This window comes from Cyclopterus lumpus, chromosome 5 (assembly GCF_009769545.1).
Source record: "Cyclopterus lumpus isolate fCycLum1 chromosome 5, fCycLum1.pri, whole genome shotgun sequence".
NCBI classification, from domain to species: Eukaryota; Metazoa; Chordata; class Actinopteri; order Perciformes; family Cyclopteridae; genus Cyclopterus; species Cyclopterus lumpus.
The window spans coordinates 23484791-23496308 of NC_046970.1; the positions used below are offsets into that span (position 1 = coordinate 23484791).

General features: G+C 44.2%; 2 protein-coding genes across 2 annotated transcripts; one reads left to right on the top strand and one right to left on the bottom strand.

Moving 5' to 3' along the window:
* Positions 1-598: 598 nt before the first annotated feature.
* pdhb (pyruvate dehydrogenase E1 subunit beta) lies at positions 599-5405 on the top strand. Its single transcript, XM_034533693.1, has 11 exons — positions 599-692; positions 777-836; positions 1555-1662; positions 2069-2131; positions 2245-2280; positions 2382-2572; positions 2737-2831; positions 3235-3345; positions 3550-3641; positions 3732-3873; positions 4549-5405. Exons 1-11 carry the CDS (start codon positions 654-656, stop codon positions 4692-4694), a joined length of 1083 nt encoding a protein of 360 aa, XP_034389584.1. The 5' UTR covers positions 599-653; the 3' UTR covers positions 4695-5405.
* A 535-nt stretch (positions 5406-5940) lies between these two features.
* LOC117731282 lies at positions 5941-10616 on the bottom strand. Its single transcript, XM_034533526.1, has 5 exons — positions 9871-10616; positions 9292-9456; positions 9005-9183; positions 8635-8875; positions 5941-7897 (listed from the first exon to the last, which is right to left on the bottom strand). The coding sequence occupies exons 1-5, from the start codon at positions 10318-10320 to the stop codon at positions 7223-7225; spliced, it is 1710 nt and encodes a 569-aa protein (XP_034389417.1). The 5' UTR covers positions 10321-10616; the 3' UTR covers positions 5941-7222.
* Between the last annotated feature and the right edge of the window lie 902 nt (positions 10617-11518).

Consider the following 11518-nt stretch of genomic DNA (forward strand, 5'->3'; position numbering starts at 1 on the left):
CAACCTCAAAGACTCTCATTGGCTTCAACAATGATATATTTTCTATTTCAGAACTGCCCCTCCAGACCTGTCAAAATTATAATCCAAACAAACTAAATTGCATACATATTTTTATTTAGTATCTCCGGTTATCTATCTCCCCCTAAAAAAGGGGGTGCAGCCTTGATGTTTTGCCAAGTATCTGTAGCAGATTTTTTGTTTCTTTTGTCTTCCACTCAGGTGTTATACGTTTAAATAAAAAATGTGCATGAAACGAGAGATTGAAATTAATTCATTGTCGACGGGGAAATTAAAATATCTCTGAAACTTTATTGCTTGACATGGAAATGCTATGTAGCACTCTGAATATGGCAGCATGTGTGGTGTCTTGTAATTAAAAGAAACAATTCAGTATTTTTTTACATCTGTCATTTATAACATGTATTTTTCCTCGTGGCAGCGTTGGTCTCCCATACCGATGACAGAACTGTGCCCTTGGATTTCTTTTCCCCGACTCTTGACGTTCCCCCCGCCTCCGTCTCAGCTGAAGCGTTGTGATTGGCTCTTCGGTTATGACAGTTTCCGTCGACGTGCGCTTCCGCCGCTCTGATTGGTTGAAACCTCCCGACCTACGTAGAGTCCCCGCCTTCTCTCCGGCAGAGGACAGGTTGAACATGGCGGCCTCCGTAAGATGCTTTCTCCGCTCAGGAAAGGTAAGGCATTATTCCCTGAACGGTTACTGTTACGTTTTTTAATTATCAGCTGTGAGTAATGGCGTCTCTCTGTCCTCTCCGCAGAATGCCGTGTCGTCTCTGGGGCTGCGCGGGATTCACAAGAGTTCTGCGGCCGCTGCGCAGGTCAGTGCTAGCAGCTAGCACGCTACAGCTAACACTCTCGCTGTTGCTTTTATTTTGTTTTTATTCTGGCAACATTCAGGTGATCGTTGTTAATGTCAGTGGTTACACAGCCGGACGAGGCTTCTCCTCCTCCGGCTTTAAGCTGCAGGCTTCCTCCTTGTTGTCTGGCCACTCAGCAAAGATGCGACATTCTGTCCTTGTCCTTTAAATCAAGATTTAAAGCTGCATTATCTTTAAATAATGATTTAAGATTGATAAATGATTTGATAAATGTAAAGGTGGTTCAGTTTGGCCTGCAGCTGTCTTATCATTTTTGATTGACGGTTGTAGTTTGTGATGTTTTAAAAAAAAAAGTAATAATGCAAAAATAATAAACAAACATTCCTCTCGTCAATAATTAAGTGATTAATAGGTCGATGCTGACAGTGCTTTGCTTTGTCCAAAAGCCACATTTTTATATTAAAGTAATGTTAAAAAAAACTGCACAAAAAAACAAGTATTGCTGTAAAACATACACACACTGAAGTAAAAATAAAAACTCCCTGCCGTTGTAGCTTAATTAGCATTTTTCTGTAGAATCTTTTTTTCCCCGATGGATTAAATTAATTCTGTACAAACTGTGAATAATCGGTGCGTAGCCGTCACCTAACGGGATAGTTTCATCCATTAAAAGACACGAGGATATCCTCTGGGTGACGTCTGCACTTTTCTTTCTTAGATGATGGTCCGCGATGCCTTGAACCAGGCGATGGACGAGGAGCTGGAGAGGGACGAGCGGGTGTTCCTGTTGGGGGAGGAGGTGGCCCAGTACGACGGCGCCTACAAGGTGAGCGGCGGTAACCTTTCCACAGGCGAGATGCACTTCCTCCTAAGATGTAAAATATTCTGTGATATATGGAACCTTCTTCTTTTCTTTTTTTTCTTTCACAAATTCAACTCTAATCACAGATTTCAAACTGTTTAATGAGCTCTCAAAATAGAGGATATTCCTCGGAGAAGGAGACGAGGCATATCTTGCTTGCTGCGTTTGTTGAAATGTAACGGCGAGTTTATTTGAGCCTCTTTTTAAAGGGAAACTACGGTTTGTTACAACTGGGCTCTTAAAGCCATAGTTGTGACCATCGTTTCTGTCATTAATAACCTCTTTTTTGCCGATCTTTGCTATATTAACTTGGGGAAGACGATAAGTCCAGTGAGGCTAGAGACACGTAATACTGTGTGTTTGCGTGCAGGTGAGCAGAGGTCTGTGGAAGAAGTACGGAGACAAGCGCATCATGGACACTCCGATCACAGAGGTGAGACTCCTGAACCTCCACAGCTCAGTTTTGAGCTTCGAGATCCACACACACACCTCCAGAGGAGCAGCCGGTTAACCTCTCTCTCTCTCTCTCTCTCTCTCTCTCTCCAGATGGGCTTCACTGGCATCGCAGTTGGAGCCGCCATGGTGAGTTTCTTCTTCGTCCCCGTGGCAACACATTCACGTTTTTTTTTTTTTTCTAACCTCCAGCAGCTCCTTACTAACATTCAACCGTTGTCCATCTGCAGGCCGGCCTGAGACCCATCTGTGAGTTCATGACCTTTAACTTCTCCATGCAAGCCATCGACCAGGTCATCAACTCCGCCGCGAAGACCTACTACATGTCGGCCGGCCGGCAGTCGGTGCCCATCGTCTTCAGAGGACCCAACGGGGCGTCGGCCGGCGTCGGCGCGCAGCACTCGCAGTGCTTCGCTGCGTGGTGCGTTCACTTGCACCTGAACCACTGTTACTGTAGTTACTGTAATTTTATCAGCAATAATAATACAAGTTAACAGCTGAGATTGAGGAGGAAAAACACAAGCAGTCAAACAATCAAATAGACAAAACAGTGACAGTAAGTTGTTGTGTTGTTTCCGTCTGCAGGTACGCCAGCTGTCCAGGTCTGAAGGTTGTGAGTCCCTGGAGCGCAGAAGATGCCAAAGGTCTCCTGAAGTCAGCAATCAGAGACGACAACCCCGGTGAGAAACTGATCTCGGTCATCAGTCTGGTGAGGGGCTGGGTTCCTGGGCTCAGGTGGAGCCGGCATGCGAGTCCGGAGTTCAGAGAAGATGTCTAAGACCGGATTGTCTCACAAGTAGCCGGTTTATGAGCTTTTAAACGACCAAAACTAATCTTAATTCATTGTCAGACGATATCGATGCATTTACATCTTTTTTTTTTTTTTTTTTGTTCTTCTAAAATCTGGTTGAAATTTGTGCATTATGGAATGCTTTTAGGATGCGTTTAACCTAAAGGGCCTTTCACACAGAACGAGACAACAGCACCACAGCGACCGTTTGGCCAGTTACCCATCTGCAAGAGGCACGACGTGTTACTGGGGTTCACGATTTGTGTGTGTGTGTGTGTGTGTGTGCGTTGCAGTGGTGTTCCTGGAGAACGAGCTGATGTACGGCGTTCCCTTCGAGATGTCGGAGGAGTCTCAGTCCAAAGACTTCACCATTCCCATCGGCAAGGCCAAGGTCGAGAGACAAGGTGAGCCTCGGCGACTCGTAGTTCAGAGCGTCATCGATCGCTGCCGTGAGGTTGTTATTGATCCTCCGGTCTCGGGGCTTCACCCACACAAATACATATTATTTAAGGACGGTTCAGTAAAACAAGACCTGGATGTCAGAGATCTGTCACTGTTGTGTTGCTGAACTTGTCTCCTCCTCCTCTTCCTCCTCCTCTGTGCTTCAGGGACTCACGTCACATTGGCCACTCACTCTCGGTACGTCAGTTTCTGCCTCGATGCCGCCGCCGTCCTCGCCAAGGAGGGGATCGAGTGCGAGGTAGAGGAAGGAGCGCACCTGTTGTTATCCGACACGGACCTGCGCTCGGCCGCCTGTTAACCACTTCCTGTCTGTGTGTGTGTGTGTCAGGTGATCAACCTGCGGACCATCCGCCCCCTGGATGTGGAGTGCATCGAGACCAGCGTGATGAAGACCAACCACCTGGTGACGGTGGAGGGCGGCTGGCCTCAGTTTGGAGTCGGAGCTGAAATCTGCGCCCGGATCATGGAAGGTAAGCATGCATGAAACCAAATGAGAGTGTGTGTACGTGAGAGAGAGAGAGAGAGAGAGAGAGAGAGTGTGTGTACGAGAGGATGAAAGTGTGTGTGTACGTGAGAGGATGAGGTGTCACTGCTGGAAGGTTTGAGGACATGAAGAAAGAAGACGTCTCTGATGTTTTAACCCTTTAAACACAAACCATCGTTTGCATGATTTTTGTGTTTTTTATTTATTAAAATTTGATTCAATTTATTCAAATTTCAATAGCGTAATCAATTTAATGTTGTGTATCGACTCGCATAACCTTTTTAAGCTGAGACCGTTCAGATTGTAAGGATATGACTCATTTGAAGATGTATTCCTATCAATGACATCACAATAATGATGCGGACCGTTTCTCCTTTGCCGAGTTCAAAAGGGTCCGAACGTCCGTCGCCGGGCGAGCAGCTGGCCGAGTGTTTGTGTTGAATATGAGATCAAAGCCGTGAACAGCTGTGCATAAATGGTCAAAAAAAAATCAAAGGCTGATGTGTCGCCTTCAGATGAACTGAAGCAGACTTGTAGCCGCAGTGAAATTAATTGTTTTGGTGCCGATTTAAACTCCTCCTCTTCTTAAATTAATTAAGTTATGCCTATTATTGCTTTTAAAGTATTGGCTATGCGTGTTAACCTCCTGTTGTGTCTTCAGGCCCCGCCTTCAACTACCTGGACGCTCCGGCCACCAGGGTGACGGGCGTCGACATCCCCATGCCGTACGCCAAGATCCTGGAGGACAACAGCCTGCCGCAGATCAAAGACATCATCTTCTCCATCAAAAAGACCCTCAACGTCTGAGGACGAAACCCCCTCATGAATCCTCTTCGTCTCGCTCGCACAGCCGGTGGAAACGTCGTCCGGCAAAACATTTGAACCTTTATGTAAATACAGCCAAACGGTTCCTTTAAGTTAAAAAAAAAAAAAAAAAAAAACGACGAAACTCCAGTTGTAATGTTTTTTCGGCCAGATGTTGGTCTATGAGGCGCACAGATGTTTATGTGCACCCAGAGCGGTGGGCGCACAGGGTGCAGTCAAGTCGTCGCCTCTATTCGTCGGTGACACCCTTGGGTGAATTCTGTGCGTGTGTGTGTCGCTCTGGCTGCTCTCGGTTCACTTCCTCCCCTTCAAAATAAAAGTTGCATCTATCCTGTAGGCTTTTCTGTTTATCTGGGGAAAAGTTAGGCAACAACAAAACTGCTGAAGTTTGTTCCTGCGTGCTCTCAAATTTAGACGTGCAGACTAAATCCAAATATATATATATATATTTTTTTCCAACTCCCGTTAGTTTTGTTGTTCATAAACTCCCATATATGTATTTCCAACCACCAAAACACATAATACTCAGTCTATTAACTCCTCGCTATGAGTCGGTCTGTCTCTAAAAGAATGAACCAGCCCGAGTGCTGGAGGATTGTGATTCGGGAATATTTATTGTAGCTGCAGCAGCTCGGCTGTTTTTTTTGTTGCTGTAAATGAATCTGTTACAGAAATAAAAGCCTTTCACTCCTTCGCGCCGCTTCATTTTTTCAGGGGTCCGTCCTGAGGCCTCCTCGTCTCTGATTGGCTGGTGAGTAGATGGCGCTACAGGAGAGTTCTGGTGAAGTCACAGGTGTTTACGACCCGCCTCCAGTCAGTGTGTTCCTGTGCAGTGCTGTGGCTGAAAAACTGGGTTTAAACCTTTGTTTTTTACAAAGATGTCGCCTTTAAAATAGTCGATGGAGATGAAAACTGGATAACGGGGAAGAAACCGTTGTTTCCTCCTGAAGACCAACAGAGTAGAAATACTGCCAAGTTATTCTGCCTTAAACATTTTACTTGAACATTCTTACATTTTGCTTCCAAAATGTAAGAGAATATAAATATAAAGTTCAGTGAATGTTGTTGGTTATATTTTAATTGCTGGTTATTCGTCTCCTAGACAAAATCAAGCTTAATTTAAAAGAAAAAAATATCAAAATATTTTGTTTTCCATTGAGGTAAATTAAAAATAAAAAACATGGTTGCTATAAATGATTATAAAGTGAATAAAAAGTCAGAAACGAGATGAGGGGAAGCCTTCAACATTTATATTGTCAAACGTTTACAGAACCATCAGCTGGCTGAACATCAGATCCACAAAAACACAAAGAAAATAAAAACATTTACTGAAGGACAAAAAACTAGCGTTACAAATCAAACTTTAATAATAATGATAATAATACAGCGCCTCATTTCATCATGAGAGAAAAAGTTCAGCCGAAGTCTTACAAACAATTGAAAAAGGATAAACAAAAATAAACACTTGTTTTATGGGCCCCTTAATATCCTCATGTCCCGGGAAGAACTGTGTAGTCCAGTAATAATTAAGGAGAGGTTGTTCTCCATCTGCAGACACATTTTAAATATTGACAATTTTTGCCATTAATGGAAGTGCACCAGCTGAACGCAGTCATTGTCATTGTAATTAGCAGTTTTTTTGTAATTCTACGGGGGGAAAAAGTTCATTAATGAATCAATGGTAGATTTATGAGTACCAGCTGTACAAAGACCTTTAAATATCATTCAGGTTCTAACGACTAAATTAGATTAATAATCTCCTTGTTTATGAAAAACGGAAAAGGGCACAGAAGCCCGTTGTCGGTCAAAGAAGTTTTAAAAAAAAAATGTTTTTTAAGTACAGTTTTAGTGTGATATTGTACGTGTTTTATAGTATTTCTATTGCCTGTGATCAAACAGCAGACGCGGCGTCATTGGAGCCTCGATGCGGCCGACAAACAAGGAAACAATTTTTTTTTTTAAAAAGAAAAGAACAACAAAAGTCATAATTCTGGGGTCGCTCAACCTTCCTGAAACCAACATTTTTTTCATACTTTCTACGTGTACGATTCACCCGAAGTGGAGTTTGGGTTTTTTCCTCTCGGACCATAAAACAAGTCGGTGCCGACGATACGGGCGTGCAGAAGCCCGTGAGAAGACAAGTTGACTCCTGCTAGTTTAACTGTTGGCAGAAGAAATTTGCTATGAAAATTGTTTGTGTGACACTGTTCACGGCAAACGTCTCGATTTATTTCAGTACTGGTATTGGAATCAATACTTCTGCCCAGAAACCTCCCTAAGAGCTGAAAACAATACGCCAGTTCATCTCGAGTACATTACTCAGACATTATGGGACCTTTTTAACATTTAACAACAAAAAGGAACATTTAAAGTAAAGCTCTCAATAGTTTTCCTCCAGTTACGGCCCTCCTACTATTCCCAGAATCCCTTTCAGTGTCTCCCATAGAGGAGGGCGGGACCTCTGTCCTGCTCTCTGATTGGACGCGGGGCCCGTTGAGTCTATGAAGTCTTTAGGGAGCCGATAGGTCGGACCGCCCGACTTCTGAGTGGCCCTTCAGAAGGCCGAGCCTCACCACCACAACCTTGCTCTTCTTCTGCTCGGGCTCTTCATCCTCCTCTCCCTCCACCCTCCGGTTCCCTCTCTCCTTCCTCTTCTCCTTCTTTTTCTTCTTCTTCTTCTTCTTCCTCTCTTCTATCTCCAACTCTTCCTTCACGGCTTGATCCTCATCTTCCTGCAATCCGTCCGGCACTTCTTCTGCTTTCACTTCCAACTCCTCCACCGCCATCTCATGGTCTTCTTCTTCCTCCTCCAACTTCTGTTTCCCCCTCTCCTTTCTCTTCTCCTTCTTTGCCTTCTTCTTCTCCCTCCTCTTCTGTTCCATCTCTAACTTTTCCTTCACCTCTTGATCCTCCTCTTCCTCGTTCTGCAATCCGTCCTGCACTTCTTCCTCTTCCACCTCCTCCACCCGCGCCATCTCCATTTCATTGTTTTCTTCTTCTTGTTCCTCCTCCTCCTCCTCCTCCTCATTGTCTTTTTGCTCTGCTTCCTGCTCCTCCTCCTCCTCATCATCATCATCATCTACCTCCTCTTCTTCTTCTTCTTCTTCATCCTCCTCCTCCTCTTCCCCCTCCTCGATATCTCCTTCCACACCTATCATCTGGCTCTGTTGTCCGTTCAGTGTCGACTGTCAGGAGCAGAGCACAAAGTTAAGAAACACAACGTTATTCTCAGATTCGTTCATCTCCTCAAGAGATAAAGAAAAACTAAATAATCATAATAATCTCCTCGAAAAGACTTTCTTCCTTTTGTCTAACCGGTTATTCCTCTTGCGACCCACTGAAGGCTCAGAGCCTCAGGTTGGGAACCTTTCTATCATGTCTCTGTGTTCCGTTACTATTTCTATTTATTCATTGTGGCATTTATTTAATTGTGACAAAGAAACCGTGTGCAAAACAACTTAATTATTATTTTTCAATATCATGCACAATATTACTTTTTCATTTCAATTTCTGTCAGTATTACTTCATATATATATATATATATACATACATACATACACACACACACACAAACACTTCCATATTATGTAATCTTGTATTATGTTTTAATCATATATATATATAAATACATATATATATATATATATATATATATATATAAATACATATATATATATATATATATATATAAATACATATATATATATACATATACATATATATATATATATATATATATATATATATATATATACATATATATATATATATATATATATATATATATATATATATATAAATAACAAAATATATACATATACTGATTATGTTGTAATCAAACTCGGGCACAAGAATGTCCTTCTGGATTAATAAAGTTGTACCTCATCATATTTGAAATGAGCCAGCGTGTGAAGATACTCACAGTCCTCTTGCCGCTTCGGAGCCGGTGCAGCAGCAACCTGACGGTGTCTTTGTTCTGGCACAGCCCCATGGTGTTGAGGGCGTCCAGGGCGGAGCCGGAGCAGCCCTGGAGGCGGAGCTCCGCCCCCAGAGCGGCCTGCAGGAAGTTGTTCCTCCAGATGTTCCTGGTGAAGAGCGGGATGGAGAGCGCCACCACGGCCCGGCGCATCAGCAGCGTCTGGGCCTGATCCTCCGATATCTGGCTGCCACGCGAACAAACAGAACAGACGCTCATTAGATCGCTCGCGCACACATCTGGTCGGGTTTAGATCCAAAGGGGACGGCAGGACCCAAACCCCCCCGTGCTGAATCTCCAACCGGCCCTGACTTACTGGCTGCTCTTGGCAATAGCGTTGATGTCGGGGAACAGCGAGGTGAGGCAGGTGCTGACGAGCGGCGCCTTGTCCTGGACCCAGTTCAGACAGCGGCGCCAGGGGAAGGACGACAGCGGCTTCCTGCTCGACACCTTCTGGTGGAAGGGATTGTCCGCCTGTCGCGTCAGCGCCTTCATCTGCACCGCCGCAAAGGAAACATGACACGATTACACAACAGTGACACAAAAACAACAACAAGTGCGTTGTGAAGATTTAAAGCGGGATGCGTTTGTCCCGGCCCTCACCTCGACTTTCAACTGTTTGCTCCAGAACTCCAGCATGGGCCTCCGGGCGCCTTTAGCGGACCAGAGCATTTTGAAGGCGGCCTTGTAGCAGGACTTGCTCACCAGCTGCGCGGCTTTGCTCTTCTTCCCCATCCGGAAGACTTTCTTCTTGTCTCCCATCTGCGACTGCAGTGACCAACACCAAGGACACAAAACGTCATCACTTCTCAACGCGCCCCCCACATCATATTTACAGCTGGACACTACAGGTTATTGTTTTCATTTGGGGTTTCATAGCCTGCATTCATTGACACACACACACTACTCTTTTTGACTCACTTTTGCAAAACAGTCCACGTGTGAAACATGTGATATGGTGTTTTATTTATAATCGCCATTATTGTATATTTCCATACACTTTAACAAATGGATTTGATTGGTGTTGTGTTGTATAGAGCAAAGAGATCATCTGGCTTTATATCTGGGTTTGGAGCTAGGTTTGCAATGAGGGAACGAAAACAATGGGTGAAATGTCACCAGTCAATGTGACTTCAGTACATCATACATATTAGTGTCAGGTCATATCGTGTCTCCTCCTACCTGTGTGGGCGCAGGCGCTTGCAGCCACAGAGACCGCTTCCCGGTCTGTTTGCGTCTGCATTTGCCCCGGAGGACCTTAGCGCAGGTCTCGCACATGAACGACTTGTCGTGCACCTCGGAGCCCTGAAAAACCCAGTGCACCGTCTCCGGGGTGGTGAAGGTGAACACCGCCCTCCGGTTGAAGCTGCGGCCGTGCCGCTCGAACGCGATCATGCAGGAGGCGCAGGACTCGTCCTCCGGCGGGTTGAGACGCCGGCGGCCCGCTCGGGTAGCGGGGGTCAACGCGGGGCAGTCGACCTCCGCACCCACGGCCTTTTCAACTTCGTTGGCGGCCGGTGCAACCTCCGGGGAAGCGGATTCATTGGCCACGGAGTGGGCATAGTCGTGCTCCGGCAGGGTGGCGGCTTCCTCTTCGGCCCCCAAGACCGTTACGGTGGATCGACGCTTCATAGCGGGACGCACAGCCTCGGGTCGTTTTAGTCAACAGTCGGCGCTCATCGCTGTTTGCGAAGCAGCGAGCTAACGTGTCGAGCTAACGGAGAACAACAACAGCTAAACGTGGTTTCCAGGAGGACCTTTCAAAGTAAAGGTCTCCGGAACACTTTACTCGGCACGCGCGGTGAAGTTTGAATTAATACAAAGCGACGGAGACAAAAGAAATATCGTGTTTATTAGTAGGAACGACTCCGGATCAGATGGAAAACAAAGCTGTGACCCAACCGGATGTAGCAGCCTATAAACAATGTAGTTTCCTTGTTTCAGTTAACCGACGGGCCGCTGGCGCCCCCAGGTGGTGGGAGTTTGGTACTACATGCGCCTGCTGTTTATGTATAGGATGGACGGACAGATTCTTGACCAGCTAAAATATGTAAATTAAATAAGTAAATTATTATGTTTTTCGTTTGTGACTCCTAATTACGATTCATACTTTATTGTTGGGAAATAATAAAGTTGTTGTGTAATCGTGAGATCAAAATATTTTTGTGACATGCAATATTTTTTATTATTTATAATTTTGTTATTGTTTTATTGTTCCATAAACAAAACAAAACCAGTGTGCTGATACATCGTATGTCCTTCTCCATTGCTCACTCCACATCTAGTGTAAACCAAAGAACAGAAACAAGAGAGGTAAACAATAATTGAAATGGTGTTGGTTTCAAAAAAATAAATGACGTAACATAAAAAAATACATTAATGATCAGCACAAATTGACTTAAAACTACTCCAAAAACACTTGTATTTGTTGTTGATTTGGGTCGTCCCTGTGGATGGAAGCAGTAGTGTTTCCGAGCACCAGAGTATTAGCATACACATTTACTTAAGGAACAAAAAAGTAATCCATCTGCCCATTTCAGAATCATATGAATTATATTTTATCGTAACTATCGATGCATTACGGCGTTCAACCCTTTAATATTGCAGCAAAGGTGGAGCTAATTTTAAAGTAACTTAACTAGGATACATCAACATTTATAAGTTGATTTTTATTTCGTATTCATAATTTGAATGTAGTGGAGTAAATAGATGAATGTATAATATTTGCCTCCAGAATGTAGTGGACTAGAAGGATAAAGTTGTCATAAAATGTCAATACATAAGTAAACTAAAAGTAAAGGGCATTTAAGTACAGTACATTCCAACATTG

What these genes read in the sequence shown, in the direction of transcription:
- pdhb (XM_034533693.1), top strand. Translation starts at nt 654, where the DNA reads ATGGCGGCCTCCGTAAGATGCTTTCTCCGCTCAGGAAAG. An exon ending in GTTCTGCGGCCGCTGCGCAG is followed by an intron (nt 837 to 1,554) that starts GTCAGTGCTAGC and finishes TTTCTTTCTTAG; the next exon opens with ATGATGGTCCGCGATGCCTT. An exon ending in TGGACACTCCGATCACAGAG is followed by an intron (nt 2,132 to 2,244) that starts GTGAGACTCCTG and finishes CTCTCTCTCCAG; the next exon opens with ATGGGCTTCACTGGCATCGC.
- LOC117731282 (XM_034533526.1), bottom strand. Translation starts at nt 10,320, where the DNA reads ATGAAGCGTCGATCCACCGTAACGGTCTTGGGGGCCGAAGAGGAAGCC. An exon ending in AAGCGCCTGCGCCCACACAG is followed by an intron (nt 9,457 to 9,870) that starts GTAGGAGGAGAC and finishes TGGTCACTGCAG; the next exon opens with TCGCAGATGGGAGACAAGAA. An exon ending in GCAAACAGTTGAAAGTCGAG is followed by an intron (nt 9,184 to 9,291) that starts GTGAGGGCCGGG and finishes GCGGCGGTGCAG; the next exon opens with ATGAAGGCGCTGACGCGACA.